The sequence below is a fragment of the Triturus cristatus genome, chromosome 7, assembly GCF_964204655.1.
Source record: "Triturus cristatus chromosome 7, aTriCri1.1, whole genome shotgun sequence".
NCBI classification, from domain to species: domain Eukaryota; kingdom Metazoa; phylum Chordata; class Amphibia; order Caudata; family Salamandridae; genus Triturus; species Triturus cristatus.
In genome coordinates, this window is record NC_140590.1 from 622,740,635 (window position 1) to 622,765,785 (window position 25,151).

Below are 25,151 nucleotides of genomic sequence, written 5' to 3' on the forward strand. Positions count from 1 at the left end.
AAAATCCAACCTCAAAAGGCACCCCTGCATCCGAGTCCTCCAACTTACCTGGATTGCTGTTGATTCCTCCCGGAAGACTTACTGGCCTGAGCCTGCAGCAAAAAACACAAAACCGGCAATCCCCATTGTAAACAACAGGGCACCCGACACCAATTCTGCACCCGGCCGTCCCTCTGCAGCTGTGGGTGCACCTTGTGTGAGATCTCTAGCTCCCCTTTGCCCTAAGCTTAACCCTAGGAGCTTTGCTCCCACATCCAAGTGGCATGCCCATGAGCAGCCACCAACTGGAGGTCCCCTATCCCCCATTGGATAACATTGGGCCTCAACACTCTGCACCCAGCTGCCCTAGCGCCGCTGAGGGTGCTCTTTGAGTGCATCCTTGACCCTGAGGGAACCCTTGTTCTAACCCCAGAAACAACTCCCACGACAGTTTACTTTCCTGCAAACCTATATTCTAATTTTTAGTTTGAGCCTAGAGGCAGCGCACAAGCGCAGCTCTGTTAGGCGTGCTGTAAAGTATCTGTGAAGTTAGAAGACACCCACCACACTCCCACCGCTTGTGATTGGTCGGCCTTTCTAAATGACATAGTTTTGGTTGGTGGATACAGTAAATTTGTCCTGCCTTGTGGCGGATTTGTTTCCGCCCAGGCATTTGCCCCTGCTGCATGGATCCTTTCTATACGGGCCATATGTTTTGTAATCTTGCACTACTGTTTCTTTTGCCTCTGCTTCCTTTTAAATTTCCTATTGTGTTTTACTTTGCTTTGCCCCCCTCCCATTGTCCATGTTCACCCTGCTCCCGCCCACCACCCATTGTCTGCATTCTCTTTTCTCCCGCCCCCTCCTGTTATCCCTGTTCAACATGCTCCCACCCCTCTCCCGTTGTCCGCATTCCCTTTCTTCCCGCACCCTCCTGTTCTCGGTGTTCACCATGCTCTCATCCCTTCCTCTTGTCTGCATTCCCATGGTTCCCGCCCCCTTTCCGTTGTCTGTGTTCACCATGCTCCCACCCCCTCCCGTTGTCTGCCATCTTTATCTCCTTCGCTGTATTCATAGCCCACGGAGGGCCGGTCGCAAACGGATAGTCTACAGGCGCCTCAACCTGCTCTTAGGAGTCGCCCAGTCTGGTGCGCCCACCCTCTCCCCTTTACTTGCGGTGGCCCGTGAGGTACATTACCCCACTTTTCCCCCGTGCATGCAGCACGCCACTGTTTGTTTAAATGCTGAACAGTCAGCCAAAAGGCGAGACTTATTGACTTTGCCAGTGCTTGTTCTCCAAAGGACTGCATCGACTGTTTTCCTCTGAAAAATGTCTGTGTTGAGAGTGTATGGAAACTTAAGTAACTGTTTTATTGCACAACTGTTTTACTTACCTTTAATCCAGGTAAGGTCCCAGTGTGATATCTAGTAATACCACACTGAGTAAAAAACCTTATCCAAAAGTAATCTAAAGTAATCCATCTGCATTTAAAGATTCTGCAAACCCGTAACAAAGTCAATTTCATTCAGCTTGCTTGTATTGATCAACCTGCCTTGGAAAGTACAATTTTACTTCCTTGTACAAAGTCCTGCTTAAAATACAGCAAAAGAAGTATTTTTACACACACAATTGGTCTGAGTTCAGTATTTGAGTCTGTGCTATCATTTCTTGCCTTAGTGTGTACATTAAATGCTTAACACTACCCTCTGATAAAGCTTTGCTGCTCGCCCACACTACCACAAATAGAGAGTAAGGTATTCTCTACTTTTACCTCTGTAAGCCTTTGGGGATACTATACATGGACTCTCTGTACACCATACCTTAGTTTGGTATAGTACATACAGAGCCAGCTTCCTACAGTAGTGTACTGATTTAGCTAAATATCTTTGCTTTTGGACTAATCGAGATCCTAATGTTATCAAAGAAAACTATACTGTGGTGCTGGATCATCTTGCAGACCAGATTAAGTGCTGGTTGAGCCTGGTTTTGACCTTCGTGGGCAGGATAGCTTTGATGAAGATGATTTTTTTTTTGCTGATGATGCATGTTTTTAACAGCATCCCTCCACCACAGACAAAGTAATTCTTTAATACACTTTGATCCTTGTGAATTTCACTTGCCTGGGCTGGTGGGCAACCAAAACTTAATTGGGATGTTCTTACATTACCATATGAGCGGGTGGCTTTGCAGCCCCGAACATAGAACTATATTTTTTGAACGCCAATTGAGAAAGATAGGGTACACCCAACCCCACTTAAAGTAACACTTTATACTAAAATATTGGTCACAAAGCCCAAAATTGATACCATTGGTGGACAGTGGAAGCCTGAAAAAAGTTTATTTTATGAACCTGTGCACTTTTCTACTCTCCTGATCTCCCACTGTTGCGTCACCCATAGATATGACCTAAGAAGAGCCATCATTTTTATTTTGGTGGTTTAATCTAACCTGGGTTTGGAAATTTGTTTCCTCAAAGAACATTCATACAATTACATGATGTTAGTAACCACAACATATGCATTCCATTAGTAGCATTTTTATATTACAGGATGTGCGAAACTTGCAGAGTTACATTTCTACTTGAACTTCTCAATTAAAATCTAAAACTGGCAGAGGTATTTTTTTACCAAGCTATGCAACTCTACGCTGTCCAAGGCTCCCGTTTTTGTGCCAGCTTCTAGGGACAAATGGAATCTAATGTTGGACAGCTCAGAATCTGAATCAGACTGGACCTATGCTTTGACGCAGGCCATCACTCTGTCACCCAACAATAGACTGCGCTTTATACACTTTAAATTTCTGCATAGAATACACCACACTATCATTTAGTTTGATAAATGGAGCCTTGCGGCAGAAGCTGTATGTTCAAGGTAAAAGGCAGTACAAACAGGGGTTCTGCATCTGACCTGGCACTTCCTCCCCCTATATTAGAAATATTGGCAAAATGTTACCAGCAAAGTATCTGAAATAATAGTACTAGACCCTAGAATCTGCATTTGTGTGCCCTTTTGGAAACGTAACAGCAATAGCATTACTATTTGCATAATGTCAAATTGTTATGTCTTGGAGAAGAGGCCGCCCCCACCCCTGCAAAAGTTGACTCCAAGACCTTGCATACTGTCATGAGCAGTTTGAAGCATATACAGAATTGCTGCCCTGGGCTCTGCTAACCAGGCCAATGCCAGTGCTCTGTGTAAAAGGTATATGGTAATTAGGTGTAATTACCAATTGGTATGACAACCTGCCTGTAAGCCCCTAGTATATGGTGGGGCATGTAGGTTTAGAGGCCCATTCACTTAAGTGTACACTGCTTTGTTGCTTGCTGTCATTTTAAAAATCAGCCCTGCTTTGCAGGCTGCTTTTAAATTAAAAGGTACTTCCAAAGTCTTAAACTACTTTGTTTACATATTCACCCCTAAGGTCTCCCCTAGGTGCCCCAGGGGTCAGGTGCCTTGTAACTATAAGCAAGGATGTTTTAAACTGTGTTCTATGCCCTGATGAGAGAAAAACCTGCCAATTTGTTTTTCCCCATTTTAGTACATTAGCTCTGTAGGCTAACATGGGGAGGCTTTATTAAACTTTATTAAGGTCTAAATATTTACAGGTGTGAGCTAAAATGATACTTCAAAGTGACTGACAGAAAGGAAGTTATGGAGCTTACTTTTATGATGTGCCTACATCCAGCACTAAGGTAGCCTCTCCTGATTGGCCAGCCTGTGACAGGCTATGCCAAGCTGCCCTGATGAGGTGTGAAGTGGCCTGAAATGTAACCAAGACACTTGGTAGGAAGAGATCTGCAGGCTGTAGAACAAAAGGCAGGAAGGGGGCTGGGTAGTCAAACTGGTCTTCAAAGAGGGAAAGACACTTAGGACACCACCACTTCCTGCAAACCCCCCCCCCCCCCCCCATCCAGATGGGAGCCCCTGTAATTGAAATAGTAGAAGAGCTAGAAGGGGAGTGTTAGGAAACATTAGCCACACCTGTAGGTTGGGTTAGCTAGACCTTAAACTCCTGGAAAAGATGTTATCCATTTTGGATTTTAAAGAACAGTATTTTCTGGGGCAAGAATTTGCCACACTTCAAGGGAAGTGGTCATCATTGAGGGTGGCACCCTTCGCCCCATTGGTCAGGGGTGCCCCCCTGCTTTCCAGCCCAGAAGCCTGGACAAATATGAAAAATCTGCCCAGCAACTCAGATCCCTGCCTAAAGAGAACAGGACCTGTCCTGCTGGAACCCCTGGCCTGTACCAAAATGACTACACTGTGATGACTGCACCCTCTGCACATTTTGGAACTACAGCAAAAGGCCGACTTTGGCTTGCACTAAATGTGTAAGGAGTAGACTCCATGAAAGTAACAGGTTAAAAGAGCTCCACCTTCATCATCTCCACCAAGATGGAACCAGATGACAACCTTCAGCTGGACTTTAAAGGATTTGGCCAGGTGCATTGTGGGAACTGTTAGAAATTGGGTTTCTTGTTGGCACAGGTATGCACCCGTTCCTAGAAGGAACCATAATTCTAGTCAGGGTAAGTGCAGTACACACAGTCTACCTGTGCGCACCCTGTAGCAGCTTGGCACAGAGCAGCCGGCCAAACTAAAGAGGCAATGTGCAAAGTATTTGTACACACCCACATCGTAACAACACCACAAAAGTACTCCACACCAGTTTAGAAAAATAGCCAATTTTTGAGTAAAAAAAGACAAAAACAATAAAAATCCACTACACACAAATTATGATATGAACTTTGCCAGATTGAAAAAATGCAGAGCTTAGAAATCAATAGCTCCAACTAGGGCTTCATTGTCACACTTAACCAGGGCAAATCCAAAAGTTCAGTCTGACCGAGATGGAGCGTCGGCTGGGTACAGGAGTTGCGTAAACCCACTGACAGCACCTCGGATGCGTTGATGCTCGGGTTGATGCGTTGAACAAAGGAGGTGAGATGCGGCGCTGTTGAAGGCAATGTGTCCTTTCCAAAGTTGGGGCGCGTCATGGATGCGTTTATGACGAGAAGCGATGTGCATTGAGGCGATGCGTTGATGTCCAACTGTTGGGTTGCGTTTGGGTCCGGGGGTCGTACATCGCAGATGACTGCAATGCTTGGCAGCTGGGTTGATACTAAGGCGCTGCGTCAAGATCGCAGGGAAATACTCCAGTTCCGATCAATGCTTCAGAGTCGATCCATTCGTTTCTTGAGTTGCAGCACCAAACACTCACTTCCAAGATCCCAGGACTAGATTTTGCACCACTTTGCAGAGCAGGACTTACAGCAGAGGAGCCCAGGTACTAGTAGCAAAATACAGGTGATGTCTTTGATATCCCTTAGACTTCAGAAACAGAAAGCAAGCCCTGGGAGAACCTTTAGAGATGCAGGACAGAGAGGGTCAAGTCCACTCCTCTTACCCCCAGACCAGAAGCAGCAGGCCAACACACCAAAGCGAGCTGCAAAGTGGCAGTTCCTCATGGCAGCACAGCTGCTCTTCTTCCTGGTAGAATGTTCTCAGTTCCAGAAGTGATGTGGTGTCAGAGGTCCAGTATTTATACCCATTTTAGCCTTTGAAGTAGGCAAACTTAAAGGTCTTTGTAGTGCCCAAGACCCTGCCCTGACTCCAAACTCAATACAGAGGGGTATGCAACCCCTTGTGTGGGGATAGGCAAGTGTCAGCTCCTCCCTTTAGCTCAGGAAGAACCATCTGCCCGATGATGGGCCATCAGGATGTAAGTGGCACACCTCAGCTCCCTTTGTGTGTGACTTGTCTAGAGGGAATGCACAAAGCCTAGCAGTCACCAAACCCAGACGTGTATTCCAGAGACTGGCACAAGGCACAAAATGGTTACAGTAAGAAAATGCCAACTTGCTAAAAGTGGTATTTTCAGACATGCAATTTAAAAAAACAACTTCACTAAAATATGTATTTTTTAAATTGTGAGTCCAGAGACGCCAACCTTACTCTTCCTATCTTTTCCCAGTTGGAATGTGCACATGTAAAATGTTACAATTCAGCTCAAATGTTAACTTATGGGAGAGAGAGGCATTGCACCAGTGAAATACGAGTTTAGAGTACCCCTACCAGGACATTTAAAACTGAAAGGTACACGTCCTACCTTTTAAGTGCACTGCACCCTGCTGTCCACGAACTGTAGTCCCTTCTCTCCAAGGAGCACCTCAGAGCTTCTGGAACCTTGGCTGGTGTTGTGGAGCCATCAAGAACCCAAAAGGACCTTCTGGAGGCATCTCCAGAAGTTTGGGATCATTGGAGCATTTTTCCCAAGACGCTCCATAAGCTGACTGACCCATTGTCAAGTGTCAAGCCGGTGACGTCAAACTGCAAACTGGCCTGAAATTCAGGTATGCCCTGGAGCTTTTCGTCCTGAATGAGACTTCCCGGAATTGACCAAGGCATCCCGCTGAAGCAAGCCGCCGTCAAATCTAAACCCAGCCTGTCAATGAGACCCGCTCGACGTTGAGAGAAAAAGCTCCCAAGAAGTGACCTAGTCGGAAGGTAAAAACCTGACTGGGCCCTACCGCTCATTGTATCCAACCCACACTCCACCACGGTTAGCCTGAAACCAGATGTCCAAAGTTGGCGCTTTTGGCTTTTAGGTACTAAAAGTGCTTTTTCTGTAAAAATTCATATCTGTGGTGCCCTACTTTGGATTTTTGTCATTTTGGTGTCCTTTTAATCATAAACATATTTCCTATTTCTATAAATTGTTGGATTTTCATTTAGTATTATCTTGCATATTTAATGTATTGGTGTTTTTTAAATGCTTTACCCACCTGTCTCCTAAGTCAAGCCTGCCTACTCTCGGCCAGCTACCAAGAGTTGAGCAAGAGAATAATTTGAGACCTTGACTGGACCCAATATTGTGATTTTGGCCTTATTATTAGTGGTAGGTACCTACCTACTAATAAACCACCTTCCAACAACCTTCCTCCCACTTTTGTTTGCAGGTGTGTCCATTGCACAGACTACATGTCACCTATATCTTTTGGGTCCAGCGTGCCTTTGGATTCTTCTGGAGTGTTCTCCACCCTGGGACGTTTGGGATCGCCCTCCTGGCGCCAAGGTCTTCTTGGACCTCATTAGAGTTCTTGTCTTGGCCCGGTTCTCCAAACTCTTCCCCCTCATCGGGTGGGGGGGGGGGGGATAAGGGAGGGGGAGGGAAAGTTCATGTAGTGCTTTGCTGCCAAGAAAAATCAGTCTGCTCAGTGACTTGTCCGAACTACACCTCTCTTTGTAGAGATATAACAATTGAATGCCATCTACCAGATATTCATCAATGGGGGATCAAAAATTGTTCCTCCAGTTACTCCTCTGATGTTCCCTCCCTGCGTACACCTGCCATGGTGATCAGGTGTCTTTAGATTATTACACTGACAGTGTTACTTGTGGGCTTTACTATTGGGGACTTCTAGCTGATTGTTTATACTTGAGGTATGGGAGAAATTGTACTGGTCAATCACCTTTGGATATGATTGGCATAACTAGAGGCCTCTCTGGCTTCCCCAGTCTCTTGTCGGCCTCCGGGGATTATACCAGGTATCTGTTGCTGATCCTACAGACCTCAAAAGAACTGCTCTGGAGGCAAAACATTTTTTTATGTATGTATGGAGGGCCAAGAAAAGAGCTGTATACCTAAAGGGCTGCATGTGAACTGCTATGACTCACCTCTCCTGTGACGGAAGAGACCAGCGAGATGTGTGATGCACTCCAGATAGTCCACACACTGATCTCTGGGGGTACCAACATGCAACCTGCATTATTACAGTCTGAGCGTTTTTTTCCAATATGGGGCTACCTCCCAGACTTGGGTGTGATGCGTCTGGTACAGGGTCTCTCGTAAACCCGTGCCAGGCTTGTGATTCTTATAGCTACAGAGCTGCACCATGCACCTGGAAGGAAAAGTAGTTAACTAGCAAACCTCAATGGGTGCCAACGAATAGCACTCAATAATCCTTAAAATACAGTCTACAAAGAAAAGTACTTCTCTGGCTGCTGAGTTGCGAATAAAGAGGAAGTGCTTTTCTTTGTAGACTGTTTTATGTGGAGATACTGGATACTGTTGAGTGGGCTGTTAATTTTCTCTTTGGGCTCAAGGGATATTTAGTCGTAATGCTATTGGAATATTGATGTTTTTTGACTGCTGAGCAAATAAATGAAGAAAGATTCATGCCTTATCTGAGCCTCCAGTCCGGACTTAAGATTTACTGGTAGATAGAGTATTCTACAGAAAGATCTTTACCAAATGTAAGTAAATTATTGTTTATGTTCTTCGATACAGTAAAGTGAATCAATTTTTTTTAAAGTCATTTAAAATAAAAGTTAAAAACAGATGGTTTCCTCACCATCTCAAAACTTATCCTGCTGAAAAGATTCAAGAGCAGTCATGTCCTTTTTAATACACTACTGTCATCTCAGAATCCTGCTTGAACAGATATTTGAGAGCAAACATACGGTATGAGTATTTATTTACTTGCACATTTGTTTAAACCACAAGTTAGTTTTGCACACTGGGTTTGTTGGTTCTTCCAGCAAGGCCTGAAATCGCAAAATTTTTCTGTGAGCTGAGTGTTGTGTAAAACCAAATTCGAGGTCAGAGTTGGAGTTTGTTGCAAGGCTAGTCTGTGAAACATTCTGGAAATTAAGGAAGCGAGGGCCTTCTTTAAGAAAATGACGCATGATGCGAAGCAAGAGTGGGAAATTACTAGATGGGAGGAGATTTACTCTGCACTAAAGAACAGGGATTTTAAATCCTTTTGGAACTTGGTTAAGACAGGTTCATCTGACCCCACGCAAGCACTCTAACCTAACCTTAGTGAAGAAATCTGGTGTAAACATTTTAAAAATCTATACGCCTCTAACGTACCCACCGAAAATAACCATTCCATTAGCACTTACGCCAGCCCCCACACTTTTCCGGGGCAGGCTGACATGTGCACCTTCAGCGAAATCAGAGTGGCTCTTAGCAAAGTACTTCCTAATAAAGCCCCCGGCCTAGACAAGATCCCAGGAGATCTTTTTAAAAGTGAGCCTGATATCTGGGTCCCGTACCTCCATGGCCTCTACAATGCAATCCTACGAGGAATGCCATTACCATCCACATGGGTTGGAGCTGAGATAATACCAATCCACAAAAAGGGCTCCCCACTAGATCCGGCTAATTATAGGCCCATTAGCCTCATCGATGTAGCACAGAAGATCTTCGCCCGCATCCTCCTAGGGAGACTTCAGACCTGGATGGAGGACTCCAATATTTTAACTCCCCTACAGGTGGGATTTAGAGCTAAGATGTCAACTGTGGATCAATTGTTTAGGCTGCAATTGATCCACTGGAAAACCACCATTCTCGAAGGGGGCAGCCTTTACCTCACGTTCGTTGATCTAAAGTCTGCCTTCGATATGGTGGACCGCAGACAGCTCTGGGAGCTATTAAAGGAGATGGGTGTACCCCTATATCTTTGTGACTTACTAGAGCGACTCCATAAAGACACCTTTGCCAGGGTCAGGTTTGGATTAAACGGTGAACTCACACTCCCATTTGGGGTAGAAAAGGGGGTGAGACAGGGGTGTGTCCTTGCGCCAACTCTCTTTGCCCTATTTCTAAACGGGCTGGTTGAGGAAATTCTGAGCCTAAGAGATATCGATGCCCCTAAGTTGGCGGGAAGGAAAATCCCTACATTAATGTTTGCTGATGACACCCTGCTTCTCTCCCGTACTCCTATGGGGATGGGAAGAATCCTGGATGGCTTTGCATCCTTTTGTAGAAAAAGGAACTTAGTCATCAATGTAAGCAAAACCAAATACATGGTGTTCCATGCAGACACTACTAATCACCCTACACCCAAACTCGATGGCCAGTCTCTAGAACAAGTCACCACTTTCGATTATTTGGGTTTGACCCTTAACAATAAAATGACTTGGGGACCCCAGATCTCTAAAGTAAACTTGAAACGTGTCCAAATAACTGGGGGCATCACCAAGATGCATAAAAAAAGCCACCTTAAATTGATCAGCCCACTTGTCGAGATTTACAAATCTCAGGGACGGGGTGTTGTAGCCTATGGAGCCGAACTATGGGGCCATATCCCCTCCCCAATTTTACTTAAGTCAGAAAACAAATTTTTTAGAAACATTTTTGCTCTTCCAATGAGCACCCCTATGCAGCCACTTAGGATGGATTTAGGCCTTCAACCGATTACGGACATGGTTGCTTCCAGACCAGTAATGTATTGGCGCCGCCTATGGAGCACCCCTGAATTGATAAATTTTCAGGAGGAACTGAAGTCTATTTTGTTGATTCCAACGGCTGGCGCCATCCCTTGGCTAGCTTATATTAAGAAATCACTAAGGGAGATAGGGAGAGAAGACCTCTGGAATTCGCCAGAGTATGCATGTTCTTCTCTTCCAAAGAGATCCCTGGCCAAAATTCTGGAGGAAAGATATTTGACCGATCTTATTTGTACTGCCTCTACTACAAATTTGACCTCTGTATATCTAGAGGCCAAAATTAGCTATAAATTTGAGTCCGTAATAGACCTGATTCAACCAATCATGGCCAAAAAGTTATACCTACAGTTCAGGCACGGTTCCCTCCCGCTTTTTTCAAGAACAAATAAGTGGTTGGGCTCAGTCCAGCAATCCTGTCCTGGCTGTGGTACCCTGGAAGAAACTGAGGTACACGTTGTTTTTTTCTGTCCGGCTTATATTCTCCCGCGCAGAAAATGGATCATCCAATTGGCCAAGAATATAGGGGCTAGACATTGTATGGATCTTCACAGGTTGCTAAAGTATGATACCTCTCCCCTATATGCTACTGTGATTGCAAAATTTCTTTTTTCAATGTGGCTAATTAGAAGAAAATTGCTACCTCATCAAGGTTAATTTGATTTTATTATTCGTCTTTTTATCATCTGTTTTTATTCATTGATATGATGAATGAGTGTCACTAGATTATTGTTGTATTAATTTTAATAATATTATGTCTTTTATGTACTTTTATGGCTAAAGCCGAAATAAAGTTTTTCTGACTGACTGACTGAAACATTCTGGGTGTTGATTGCTTGTGGGAACCCTATGGACATCACTGCAATTAAAATAGTCTTGAATATCTTTTCAGTGCTAACGCAATGCAATTGATTTTACAATGAATCCTTCATGGGATGCAACACATCATTGACATATGTTTGTTCTTACTGCAGGTTGATGTAATATTCGAGGATGATCAGGGTTTTTTAAGTGCAGTTAAGACTTTCATGGCAACAACAAAAAGACCTGTCATTCTAACTACAAGTGGTAAGTGCAGAGGTGTTATTTAATCGCTAAATGAGCTGGCAAGTTTGAAATGTAATGCCTATTTGCCTCGCATATGCATCCATTTATAGTGTAGCAAGAGTTATGTAATGGGTCGCTTTATTATTTACTTATGTATATCTCTTAGATGGTTCACAGAGATACGAACACTATTGCATTGTCAAGACCTTGTATTTCATGTAAACTAACAGATTCCTTTCTTAAAATGATAAAGAATTGCTAACAAAAACAAGACCATTCAGGATTGTCACCCTGCAAAATACCATTCACCTTCTTTAACCAAGCACATTCCTCATCTCAATAAACCTGAAAGGTGCAGATTTCCATATCTCCTTCCAGTGAAATCATCAGATATCACTCTGCTTCATAGCGAATGGACAGCACAGTCAATTCTGATGGGTAAATCTTCCTTGAGATTCCTCACCCTATGAATCCACTCAAAGCACTAAATGGGATCTGGCATGCTTAAAATAGCTTTTAAGACAGGTCTGTGGTATAAATCATAGGTATATGGCGCTTCAGAGAAAGTGCACAAAATAACAAATCCCTAATACGACGGTGCTGTAAGGTGTAGAGCAACCACACACTCTACAGATGTAAGCCAAAGCTTCACGTCACTTATTTACAGAACCTCAGCACACGTATAAATATATAATGCTTGTCGTCCACTTTAGTACATGGAGATGGGTACATATAAGATAAATCATGCGACAAAATACAGTCTTCTTCTTGTCTTCTTTAATAAGACGTGTTCAGGTGAAGTATCAGGATTACAGCCATTGACAGCCAACACGTGTTTCGTCGTTACGGGAGTGTAATCCCACGACTTTCTCAAGGCTCTCTTCGAATTTTTTGCAGATTTTTAAATGTGGTTGTAATTCCGGCCCACATGGGGGTCTATGTTGAGTGAAAGGAACGAGGGATGCCACAAATCAGTCAATGAGGTGTTCGTGTTCGACACTTCTCTTGTCAGTTCCCAGTATTCAAAGTGCCCTCGTCCGCAATCCGGTCAGTAGTATAGAATCCTCAGGTCAGCCGAGTAAGGCAGCCCGTATCACGAGTGCTTAAAATAGCTCCCCAACAGGTGTCGTTGAATAATCCATCTGCAGCTCTGGAACTAATCTTGGCCCCCATCAACGACAACTTTCCTCTAGATATTTTCTATCTTAAGTAAGGTAAGGAAGAAAGCAAGGTTTTTTAGATTGACCGATTGTATGAGCACCTCTCAGGTGCTCAACACTTCTCAAAGTTGGATACCCTGTTTGGCTCTGGGTCTGATGCCATTCACTTACCCACTATTGTGCTTCACACTGAGAATAATGATGATGAAGAAGCAGATAATAGGCTTCCTCCATACTATACAGATAATGGTCTCTACACTGACTAGAAACATGCTATTAAGCTGGGCACCTCTCCTGAACTAGAGTTTGATTGCCCCTTTGGCCTCCAAATTGCAGGGTACTCCTCTTTTACAGTTGTTGTTCACAAACCGCTGAAATGCTGGAATTTTCTTCATTCCGGACTCTTCTCCTTTGGTGCATCTTTTGCTCACTACTGATATCATTTTTAGGTCGAGCCTATAGCGGCAGCGCACATGCGCTGCTCGCTTTCCAAGGCATGCAGTATTCGGTATTGCGTGGAAGCTCCGCCCACTCTCCGCCCATCTTTTTCATTGGCTTAGGTCCTAAATGCTGCCTTCCGTTTGATTTTAGGCTTGTTAGTCCCTCCTCATGACGGCCTTGTCGTCATTTGTATCCTTCCACGGCTATAGGCCCCTTTACTTCGAAAACTATTTTCTTCCCGTGCCTCCACCCGGCACCCAACCCCCGCGCTCCCATACGTGCCTTCGTACCCAACCGCGGGTCCCTCCTCCGCCCCCCACACTCCCGTTTGTGCATTCCCACCCGCACTCCCGATTCCAATGCGAGTCCTATGGCATTGCAAATGCTTGTTGACCTAGTCCTTGCAACTTGGGGCAAGATTGTTTATGCTTCTACATATAATTATCAAGTGGCTAGGTGCCATAGATCCTCGCTGGGAAACTCAAAGTCCCTCTCTACCCACCTTTTCCCAGAGAGTTTGATTGTGGAAACTTTTTCAATCTAACAGAGCCCCAATGCACCCTCTACCTCTCTCTGGATCAGAGCCCAAGCAGTATTGGTAAAAAGACAGTCTACTTGGAGAGCCTCTGTCTGTGCTCCTATTGGCAACAAATGTCGCTCCTATCTCTTTAGGATTCCTTCATGCAACTGGTCAAAAATTACCTGGATGCCACCAAGCAAACTTTACAACTGGTCTGGATACAGCAGATGTCATGGCCAGATCTATGGGTACCTTCATAGCCATCAGCTGGCTATGTCGTCTGATTTCTATGGTGATGCCCCAGCCCACCTAATGAACATGGCATTTGGCTGAATTATGCTTTTTGGCGACAAGCATAGTTCAGCTCTGTAGCGCTTCAAACAAAGCCCATGCCGAAACGTGCTCGCGGAGCTTGGCTCCTTCAGTGCACCAATTTCCCTAACAATTCTGGCAGTTCTGGGGTTTTAAATGCGTTCCGAAAACGGCAGCCCTCAATCTGTTCAACATTTTTACCAGTTTCTTTGCTCCTTCAGGGTCTGGGCTGGTGCCAGAGTCTGCATTTTCAGCATCAGCAGTCTTCCTCTTTACTTTTGCCTCAAAGTCTCTTTAGTTTTTCAAGTACATGTCCTATGGGGAGATGCATCTCGTGTTTTGATGGAATTAGCATGCTTTTAATTGGTACCAAGTGTCAGCCTGATTGTGGAGGATGGATATATCTTCCTGTTTAAGGAAGCTCCTCCTCACACTTCTTCCATTTGCTTTCCCATGTGAGCTAATCATGTCCAAACCGTCCTAAGGAGGGGACGAGGGAGACATAGAATTGGCTCCTGAAGAGGCCTTCTACTTTCTGATTCCCCCAATTAGGGTAGGACTTCAGCACATTCTGGATCTGCAATAAGAAACTTAAAGTGCTCTCTTTTGCTTAGGTCCTGCTGGCCTTTGAATCAGAGGATTGGATGGTGGCATTCCTTTATTTATGTAAAATGTTCCTCCAGTCACGCACAGTATCTGCTGTTTGTGATAGGTTCCACTCACGACCAGTGTGTGGTGCTTCCTTCATTACCGGTTTTTGCTGCTCCCCCCCTTCACTTGCAGTTTGTGGTGTTCCTTTCGGCCTTTCGGATCTTTATGGAGGTCATATCTGTCGTTGTAGCTCTTCTGTACAGGCAAGAGATGCATGTATTCCTGGATATCAAGAACTGGATGTTAGATGGGTTCCCTGTATCTTGTGTAAAATCTCCTCTAGAAAACTATTTTCCTGCTCTTTGACCTTTGGTTGTTTTTGGTCATCCACACCAAGTCCCAGCTCCGCTCACCCAGCATTTGCTTTTCTTTGGGGCTGTTTTGGACATCACTGCTCTGAGGGCATTTCCTCTGGACAGCGAGTCTGGGACATATGCTCCTGAGGTTTCTTGCTTCTTCCTATCCTGATAATCTTCTGGTTAAAGGGCCTCCTGCATTCTACTTTTCCAGCACATTTTGTCACATGTGGGTGCTTCACTTGTACCTTAGTTTTCAGTGTGATTAGTATGGGAGATCCTTTCAGACAAGATTCAAATTTCTCTGGAACAGTTCTGGAAGTTGTAGGGTTGGCTAGAGCAGGACCATCTGACCTGCAGAAAAGCCTTCTGTCCTCTCCCAGAGGGCTGCTTGGTAATCAGAGGCATCTTCCCTCCATTCATGAGGTCATCTTTGACATGGAATTTCAGGGTCCCTAGTCTCCCGTGCAACAGATGTATCATTTCTGTCCGCTTAAGTTGTCAGTGATTCAATTGGCCCCTCAGGCTCTCTGCCCTTGGTTTGTGTCCGCATGGTTCAGATAGTCACCAGCAGCACCAAACAGGCCAGCTTTGGCTCTCGAACTTTGTGGAGGAGCTAGAATGTAGCGCTGCCCATAATGTCTTGCTGGCCGCAAGTGATCTGCCAGGGTCTCACTATAATGGTGGATGAGTGGAGCATGCCTTGTCTTGCAGATAAAATAGGTCACCATCTGTAGGTGGTTAGCTTATCTTCAGCGTCTGGACCACACCTTTCGGAGAGTTGTTCGCCATATACCAAATAGCTGAGTGCTCTCTGTTCTGTGCTCTGCAGTTTGTTTTGCAGTGTACCCAGGGAGGTGCTTTTCACATGAGGTGGGATATACACTACTTTTACATATTCCTTCCCATTTCCTTAATTCTTTTTGTCCTGTGGAAGCGGAATCGGGGCCTGGTGCTGTTGTCCTAACTGCCCTGGACAGGACATAGAATGTTTTGGTATTCAAAGCGATATGCCTCTGTCCTTCCATTTATCTTCTGCACATGGTAGACCTCCTGTCAAGGTGAGTAGGTGAGGTGCTGCACCAAAATCTTCTAGACTACTAGACATCTGAGCAAAAGACATGTTGTGGGCTTACCAAGAACTTAGAGGGGCTTGCAGTCTGCCTATTTTTTGTTACCATTGGTTGGCTTTACTCTCACTCATTTGCCTGCTTCTTTGACAATGGTTTGCCTTGTCTTGTCCATCTTGTCTGTCCCGCCCCCCACCCCACCCCGGGGCATTTCCAATTTACTTTTGTTCGTTCACTGCTCACTTTTAGGGAACTACGTTTTAGGTCTCGCCTGAGCCAGCGCATGTGCTGCTCTGGCGAGACTTTTAGTAAGGGCTTCAGAAAATGCTACCACTGTGGCCTAGAGCTTGCGGTTACGCGCGCGGGCGCGCGCTTCCGAGTAGAGGCGCCATATGGCTTTCCTCTCTCGTCATGGTTCAACAGCTTTCAAGATACGAGAGCTTTCTTTCACATTCCTGAAGTCGATAGCTTGTTATGTTAAGTTTGTAAAGCGCTCAACTCACCCTAGGGCATCTCGGCGCTACCTGACAGACTAACATCCTGAGCAGGGGGGAAACCAGAGTGAATGGTGAATAGTTTAAAACAAAAAAGCTTTCAACTTTTCCTAAAGAGTTTGTACTTAGGTATTGAACGCAGAGTCTGGGGAAGCTGATTCCGATATTTTGGAGCCAGATATGAGAAGGCTCTGCCTCCAGTCCGATTAAGACGGAAACGTGGAACCTGGAGAAGGCCCTGTTAACTAGATCTGAGACTCCTAGATGGACAATATTAAAAAAGTTTGTTTTGTAAGTAGAGAGGACCTCTGTTGTTCAAGGCGTTGTAGGTGAGACAGCAGATTTTGAAGAAAGATCTCTGCTTCACAGTTAGCCAATGCAATTCTCTGAGCAGTGGCAGAGAGGGGGGAACCTGCTGGTTGATTTAGAATCATTCTGGCTGCTGTATTCTGTACCACCTGCAACTTTGCTAGTTGGGTCTCACCTACTTCTGCCAATAGTGCATTACCGTAATCCAGCCTACTTGTTACCAAAGCTTGCACTAAAGTCCGGCGATAACGGGTAGGCATATATGGAAGGATTTTTCTCAGAAGACGGAGACTGCAATAGCATGAGGAGGATGTTGTCGCAATATGGTCTTTCATGGACAACAGCCGATCAATCTGTATGCCCAAATTTTTAACTAAAAGTTTGGGGATGGGGCGGAGCCCAATTGGGCAGGCCACCAATCATCGGACCAGACATCAGTAGCATTCCCCAATAGCATAATTTCTGACTTGTCTGGATTCAGCTGTAAATAGTTGGCCGTCATCCAGTCATGGATCTTCTTCATGCCATTAGAAAAACGGACTTTTTCACTTTCTAAGTTTTCACCAACAGTGAACATAAGCTGCGTGTCTTCTGCGTAAGAGATGATCTCGAAGCCTAACCGTTCAGCTGTCCTCGCCAGAGGAGTCATGTAAATATTGAAGAGGGTAGGACTCGGGCAAGAGCCCTGAGGAACACCCCTCTTCAGAGGCATTTTGGGCGAGGAATAGGGACCCAGAATGACAGTTTGGGTTCTATCAACCAAAAACTGTTTTAGCCATTCCAGGGCAATCCCTCTTATAGCACCCACGTCTAATCTCTCCGTCAGCTTTACATGCGAGATGGTGTCGAAAGCTGCGGAGAGATCAAGAAGAATCAGTATCACTGAGCCCCCGGATCTACTGTTCGTCTGAGTGAATCCGTTGCTGCCAATACGCCTGTTTCCGGGCTATATTCTTTGCGGAAACCCGATTGTGAGGGGGCCAGAATATCATTTTGTTCCACATAAGAGCAAAGTTGCCTATTTATGATGCTCTCCAGCAATTTTCTGAGAAGTTGTAGCAGGGAAATAGGCCGGTAGTTGGCAAGGATAGACTGATCCGCTGAAGGTTTTTTCAGTATGGGGCGAACATATGCTTCTTTCCAAACAGTGGGAATAGTACCCGTTGTTATAGAGCAGTTGAAAATATCTCTAATTGCCGGGGCTCAGCTTGTGGCTAAGAGGGCCATAGTTTTTGGAGGACACAGATCGTTTGGGGACCCAGATTTTGCTTTGGAGAGGCCTATTATAACTTCTTCAATGGTGATCAAATCAAAGTGCTCCAGATGGCCCTTTGCTGTCTGGGCTCGGTCACTCATTGTTGGCATTAAAGCCGGGATTGTAAAAGATTCCGGAGGGAAACTATTATACATTTTTGCTATCTTGTCCTGAAAGAAGGATGCCAAGGAAGTACAGAGATCCTGAGATTCTATCAGTGGCTGAGAGCATGCGCTAGGGCAGGGGTCTCCAACCTTTTCTGTAGTGAGAGCCACTTCTGATCTGTGAAAATCTTCGTGAGCTACTAAAGGCAATACAACTTGCACATTATTCTCCAAGTCCCCCCACGCCCAACTTCATTGACTAGGGATAAAGAGATAACCTTTTAGTGTCTGCAATGCATAATACGAAACCAGAGAGCCTGGTATTAGTACTGGCTTCCCTCTTCAACAAATTGCGTGCTCCTGACCTCTGTAGTTACCAGCTAAGAATGCTACTATCATAACAAATCATACAGACTTGCAGTGCTGTTCAAACTGGTCAGCATACTAAAAACCATAAACTGCACATCTGTGTCTCACACCTTTTCATCCGCCATACTACTATGTTCCATAACTCTTTAATTGCACATTGGTGGTGATCACGCACAACATGGAAAGACTTCCCACATAGGAACACAAAATAAAAACAACACCTTTCCAACCACTCAGGATTAGCTTGCTGACCATGTAAGTGCTTCAGTGCACCACATAAGGGTTGTAAGCACTATATAAACGCTGCAATACAATTATTTTATTTATCTTCCCTCCTTTCTCTAGTCTACATTATCACACAACGAGACTTTGAAATGCCTGAGAGTAGGGTGTGCATGGTACAAAATTTTCTCCTAAAAGACTATACATTTGTTCCACGTAATAACCTATTCCACATGGATGGTGCACATGGCTTGCCACTTAGTTCATTACTATAGCTTTGTCGTCAGGAATGGTGGGAGACCATGACTGTTTCATGATCAAAAGCTATTACTTCTAAAAATGCCTCTCAATGTAGTGAGATAATGTTGTTCATATGAAATGCTGTAGGAGAAATAAACATTGTGATTTTCCAACACATTCATCATATTTTGAATGACTTTTGTGCCACTATTTACATTATTTTCATATCTTTGCTCATGCAAGGAAGGGACAACAGACCTAAGCTTGTCCTATGCTCAGCTCTTCCTGTAAATTTATTGGCCTCATTTACAACGGAAAAATATGGCCAATGCAAGAGTGAGGTACTTTTTTAAAATGGAATCACTTTAAAGTGACATGTTAAGCCCTATGTACATTGTACCATAAAATTAACATTTCATTTGAACTTTCTCCCATGATATCAGAAAATGAAAAGCATAGTTTTACAGATATTTATTTTTCAAATAAAGCACCTCTTGGAAGTTTTCTCTGGGCACCATCCGGAGCCAGAAACTTAATGTTACAATTCTCACATTATTTTATTAAAATGTAATGAAAAAACATGCAAAATTATGTTATTGGTTTCGGTTTGTGGCCAGGAACAATGTGCAAGGTACATTATTTAAAAGTAAAAGATGCCTGTGCAGCTCTGCTTTAATTTATTTAATAAATTAAAACAGTGTTTCAAATGGATTAAAAAAAATTTAAAAAATAAAGCACTGTTCTCGTTTTAGATGCCTTGAATAACGACATGACAGACATCTTTAAAAACAATCCTCTTGACCACAATCCTGATGACTGTCTGGTTGTGCTAAGGTGGCAAGCGCTGCATCTCCTGTGCTGTGGGACGTAGAGCCAATTGTGCATTCAAGGCTGTGGCTCTAGCCGCTAAATCACGCAGGATCATAGCCATAGCTGCCAAGGTTCCAGTTTGTTTATGGGGGATATTTATAGGCTTTGTGTGACATTTCAAAGTATTATGTCTGACACGTTGAGTTTGGAATGTCAGAAATTACCCATTTTTCCAAAAAATATTAGTGTTCTTTTAATTGTGGGGAGAATTGAAACACAAACAATTACAAAAAGGTTTGCACTTTTAAACTCGAGATTATCAGGATTATTCTGTTCACTGCTCCCTTACTCTTCATATCCCTTACTCTTTAAAAAGTATATTCTTCACATAGTGTTTACCGAACATATGTGGTGTCTTATTTTAATGTAAAGCGATATCAGCAAGAGAAATGATTGAAGGAAAAATATGTTGTTTCCAGAATATTTGACTTTTAAATATGTTAATGAAGAAACACCATTGTGAAAGGGAAATGTGTCTTTCCAAATGTCCGTGCACCTCGTAACGAAGCTCGCGGTTTTATAAAAGTTTATTATTAAAGCTGTGTGTTTGAACATGTGTTTTATAAGCACAGTGATAACAGGAGGAGTAAAGTGACGAGCACACTTCCTACCTGTACGGCTTCATGATTACTTTGGCGGCTGCTCCCATATAGTTCTGTGCCGGGGCTTTCAGTTTCAGGGGAGAAGAGTTTGCCTTGGAACTTTAAATTACCAAAAAGAAGTATTTAGCCGCCCAGGATAGGACTTCAGCATTCGTGTCCAGTAAAAGCCAGGGGTCAGGTTCCTTCAGCCTGTTGTTTGGGGTAGTCTTGTGGAGCGTGTTCCCTGCCTCTCCTCTGCGCTTTCTTGCTTCAGGACGATCAGAGCCACTGCTGGAGAAGGCAACATAGAGTTTGCACAGCGCACGTGGGTGCCAACAAATGACTTTTTTGCAAGCAAAGGGGGGGTTGCTGGACCAGTGCTCTCCAGTGGGTAGAGAGTCTGTCGGATTCATCCCAGGCGAAAGAAAAAGACCTCAGCCTGCCACTTGCAGGCGGCGGACGAAGAAAGGACTTTACCGGGAGACTTTTATTTACTCAGCTTAGCCCTGCCACGTGCCACACACATGCGTGGTATTGTCCAGTCCTTGCGGGGATGTGCATATATCACTAATATGCGTTAGACGGTTAGAGTTTACACTAACAAGTTGTTTGGCACGTGGCACGGCTGTCATAGCGCGATTCCGGGCAGCAGAAGGCAGGCTTCGTGGTTCTCCGTGGGCAGGCTAAGGCATCTCATGCTGGCCCAACGTCCGCCCCGCCCCGGATAGGCTCAAATAGACCGTGTGAGCGGCTGGTTCGTATGGAGGCAGAGAAGAATAGACAAGAGGCCTCAAAACCAAACAAAACGATGACGATAGGGTACAAAAGTTGAAGTTGGGCTGCGAGCTACTAACAGGGTGTGAGAGAGCTACAGGTAGCTCGCGATCGACCGGTTGGAGACCCCTGCTCTAGGGAATGCAAAATCTTTTACTATGGAAAACAGAGCTTTCGAGGAGTTATTGGCTTGTTCAATCTGCGTAATGATGAAGGAGCGTCTCGCTGCTTTTAAGTTTAGATGATAGGTAGCCAAAAACTGTCTATACAAGAGTCTGAGTTGATGTTCCTTATTTGCCCACCAAGTTCTCTCCAGGCGCCTACATTTGGCTTTTTCCATCCTGAGCTCTTCTGTATACCAAGGCGTCGAGATTCGTCGTGTGATCGAGCTCAGTTTACTAGGTTTAATTACATCAAAGGCAGATTGAAGAGCAGAGTTAAAAGCTCCCTATATTGTTCCCCTGTTTTTCTTTTTGGTAATTCCCATTTTTTCCCCCCGTCTGATTAAAGGCAAAAGAGATCATTGAATGGTCCGTCCAGGTCAGGGGATCAAGGGGGACACAACTCAGCTGGTCATAGTTAGTGAACACAAGGTCTAAAAGATGGCTAGCTCGATGCGTTGGGCCTACCACTCGTTGTCATTTGCGTTACTAAGCAATCCTGGGCGGAGCCAACTGTTAAATGAATCAGGTTATTCGTATTTACAAGCATCGCCTGAGAAATGCGGCAAAACTTTCAAACAACTCTGTGGTTTGAAAGTTTTGCCGCGTTTCTCAGGAGATGCTTGTAATCAGCTTTCAAGATAGGAGAGCTTTCTTTCACATTCCTGAAGTCGATAGCTTCCTTTTCATTTGCTTATATATCCCTACCTCTCTTCTACCCCTCTACCTCTACTCTACCTCTCTTCTACCCCACTCTCTCAGACACTCTCTCTCAGACACTCTCTCTCAGACACTCTCTCTCAGACACTCTCTCTCAGACACTCTCTCTCAGACACTCTCTCTCAGACACTCTCTCTCAGACACTCTCTCTCAGACACTCTCTCTCAGACACTCTCTCTCAGACACTCTCTCTCAGACACTCTCCCCCACAGACACTCTCCCCGACTCACACTCTCCCCGACTCACACTCTCTCTGACTCGCCCTCTCTCACAGGCTCTCTCCCTCAGACTCTCTCTCTCAGACTCTCTCCCTCAGACACTCTCTCTGACTCACACTCTCTCTGACTCACACCCTCTCTGACTCACACCCTCTCTGACTCACACCCTCTCTGACTCACACCCTCTCAGACTCACATTCTCTCTCTCACAGGCTCTCTCTCTCTCTGACACTCTCACAGACACTGACTGACACTCTCACAGACACTGACTGACACTCTCACAGACACTGACTGACACTCTCACAGACACTGACTGACACTCTCACAGACACTGACTGACACTCTCACAGACACTGACTGACACTCTCACAGACACTGACTGACACTCTCACAGACACTGACTGACACTCTCACAGACACTGACTGACACTCTCTCTCTGACACTGACTGACACTCTCTCTCTGACACTCTCTCTCTGACACTCTCTCTCTGACACTCTCTCTCTGACACTCTCTCTCTGACTCACAGACGCTTTGACTCACAGACGCTTTGACTCACAGACGCTTTGACTCACAGACGCTTTGACTCACAGACGCTTTGACTCACAGACGCTTTGACTCACAGACGCTTTGACTCACAGACGCTTTGACTCACAGACGCTTTGACTCACAGACGCTTTGACTCACAGACGCTTTGACTCACAGACGCTTTGACTCACAGACGCTTTGACTCACAGACGCTTTGACTCACAGACGCTCTGACTCACAGACGCTCTGACTCACAGACGCTCTGACTCACAGACGCTCTGACTCACAGACGCTCTGACTCACAGACGCTCTGAATCAGACACTCTCACAGACACTCAGACACTCTCTGACTCACACACTCTCACAGACACTCTCTCACAGACACACTCTCTGACTCACACTCTCTCTGACTAACAGACACTCTCTCACAGACACTCAGACACTCTCTGACTCACACACTCTCACAGACACTCTCTCACAGACACTCACACTCTCTCACTGACTCTCTCTCTCTCTCTCTCTCACTGACTCTCTCTCTCACTCACTGACTGACTCACTCTCTCTCACTCACTGACTGACTCTCTCACTCGCTCAGCGCCACCACAGCATCGCTCAGCGCCACCACGGCATCGCTCAGCGCCACCACGGCATCGCTCAGCGCTACCACGGCATCGCTCAGCATCGCCTTTGCAATAGTACACCACCACATCATCATCACTCAGCAAGACCTAAGTATCATTCAGCATCACCTCAGCATCGTCTCAGCACCAGTCACCACCACCACTACCACCTCTACATCACTCAGTAAAATACCAGAAACACTTTAGCATTCTCTAGATTCCAGTCAATAGAAATTGTCTTCCACAAGCATGCGTAGCCAATAATATTTTTTTCAAATCTTGTATTTTCAGTGATATGACCACCAAAGGCCCTGATTGTATATTAAAAACTGAGCTTTGGACTATACAATTTCCCGCTGAAAGGCACTATTTCTCTCCATGTGTTCCCATACCTGGCGTGTCACGCAGTTTGGTGCTTACTTTCCCTCCATGTTAAATAACTGTAGATGTTTCAGCACCCAGGCTAATGTGCTGCATAGCTAAATACATATAAGGTCCCAAAGGCGAGACCGATTGCATTGCAAATGCTTGTTTCTTTTGTCTTAAGCACTCCAGGAGAGTACATGTGTTTTTGAGTAGTCTTCCTAGTGTACTTATTTTCCAACACCATGATGCGCTCGCTCTTGTGTCCATTTTCCTACGTACTGCTTTCTTGCCCGTGTGCTTCTCCCTTCTAGGTCGTGTTGCTCAGGCTCCAGTTTGGTTTTCTCCCCACTTTGCTCTCCAGTTTTCTCTCTTGCTCACCCATTTATTTTTCTCCGCCCCTACCTGTGCCCCAGTGCTGCTTTTCCCATTCATACGGCTATGTTGCACCATGTCATAGATGTTGCTTCCGTCGCTTGCCAATGGTGATTCCACCACTCCTGTGTTGCTTCTCTCCACCGGCTTCAAAAATAAAAATGTTCAGACGTTTTATCTTTTTATTTACCAATCCAACTCAGATAAGTAAACAAAGAAAAAAGCACTTGCTTCATTTTTTATGCATATGCATGGTGAATGCGCTTACAAAATGACATGAAAAGCTGCGTCATAGATTTGTTTTTAAATTATTATTCTTTTGCCATGCTGCTCAGGATCGGTATGCTGTACAACATCACTAAACACCATTGGCAAAGTTAATAGGTCCCAAAGGCAAGTCCTATTGGCTTTGACTGCTTGTATTTTTTCACATGCAATGACGAGATTTTTTAATGGACTGACCAAAATGTTTGCTCCTATTCTATTCATCCTTCCTCAATGGGACCGGACTAGTTTTCCCCTTTTAGTCGATGGACGGATGCTGTCTGTAGATTTTTACTTTGAAGATGGTCTTTATTGCTTTCATTTTGACTTTATGAATGAACTGCTTTTCCTTTTTGTTCATTCACCATTCACCTTGCTTTCAGACATGTTCGACCTTCAGACCTGAGCATTCTTGTTGCCTAATATGGTTCCTCAATATGTCTTAACCAATTCTTAACCCTTACAACTTTCTTCCCACCTTTGCACTGCATCGTACTGAAGGAGTTGAGGCTTTATGGTTTGGACCCATATTGGTCTCTGAGCTTCTGCATTGGCATAACTAGGGTGTTGCATTGATTGGTCAGCATTTCCTTGGCATTGCAGGACACATGAAGGGTAGATTGGTCCAGAAAAAGAAATGTCCTACTGGATTATCCTCTGCATTATGGTGCATCACACCTTAACCAAGAAGAAGCCCTTCAGAAGGCATCGGACAGATTTGACCATAGCTAAGCCTTCTTCTCCAGTGTGTACAGGGCCATTCCTGTTCTGAACTTCTGCAAGGCTGTGAAGTGGCCGTGGTCCACACCTTCACAAAGAACGGCTGCTTGCACTCCTAAGTTCTATGGGTAGGTGATTTTGCCATGACTGTATGGTTTTCTAGTCGCACCCACTACCTTGTGGTACTGCTTGGTTACTGATCCTTAAGGTGGGCAATCTGCATATAGAAGTATCCAAAACAAGTTGCTTACCCTTG

The 25,151-nt window shown here is 44.7% G+C and overlaps 1 protein-coding gene across 2 annotated transcripts in view; it reads left to right on the forward strand.

The window, feature by feature from the left end:
- The window catches only part of ATAD5 (ATPase family AAA domain containing 5), a 422,063-nt gene that overhangs the window by 262,130 nt on the left and 134,782 nt on the right, over positions 1-25,151 (forward strand). For both annotated transcript variants that reach the window (XM_085617196.1, XM_085617195.1), the window contains exon 17: positions 11,187-11,280. In XM_085617196.1, the coding sequence (XP_085473322.1) occupies positions 11,187-11,280 (94 nt within the window). The remainder of the gene's footprint in view (positions 1-11,186; positions 11,281-25,151) is intronic.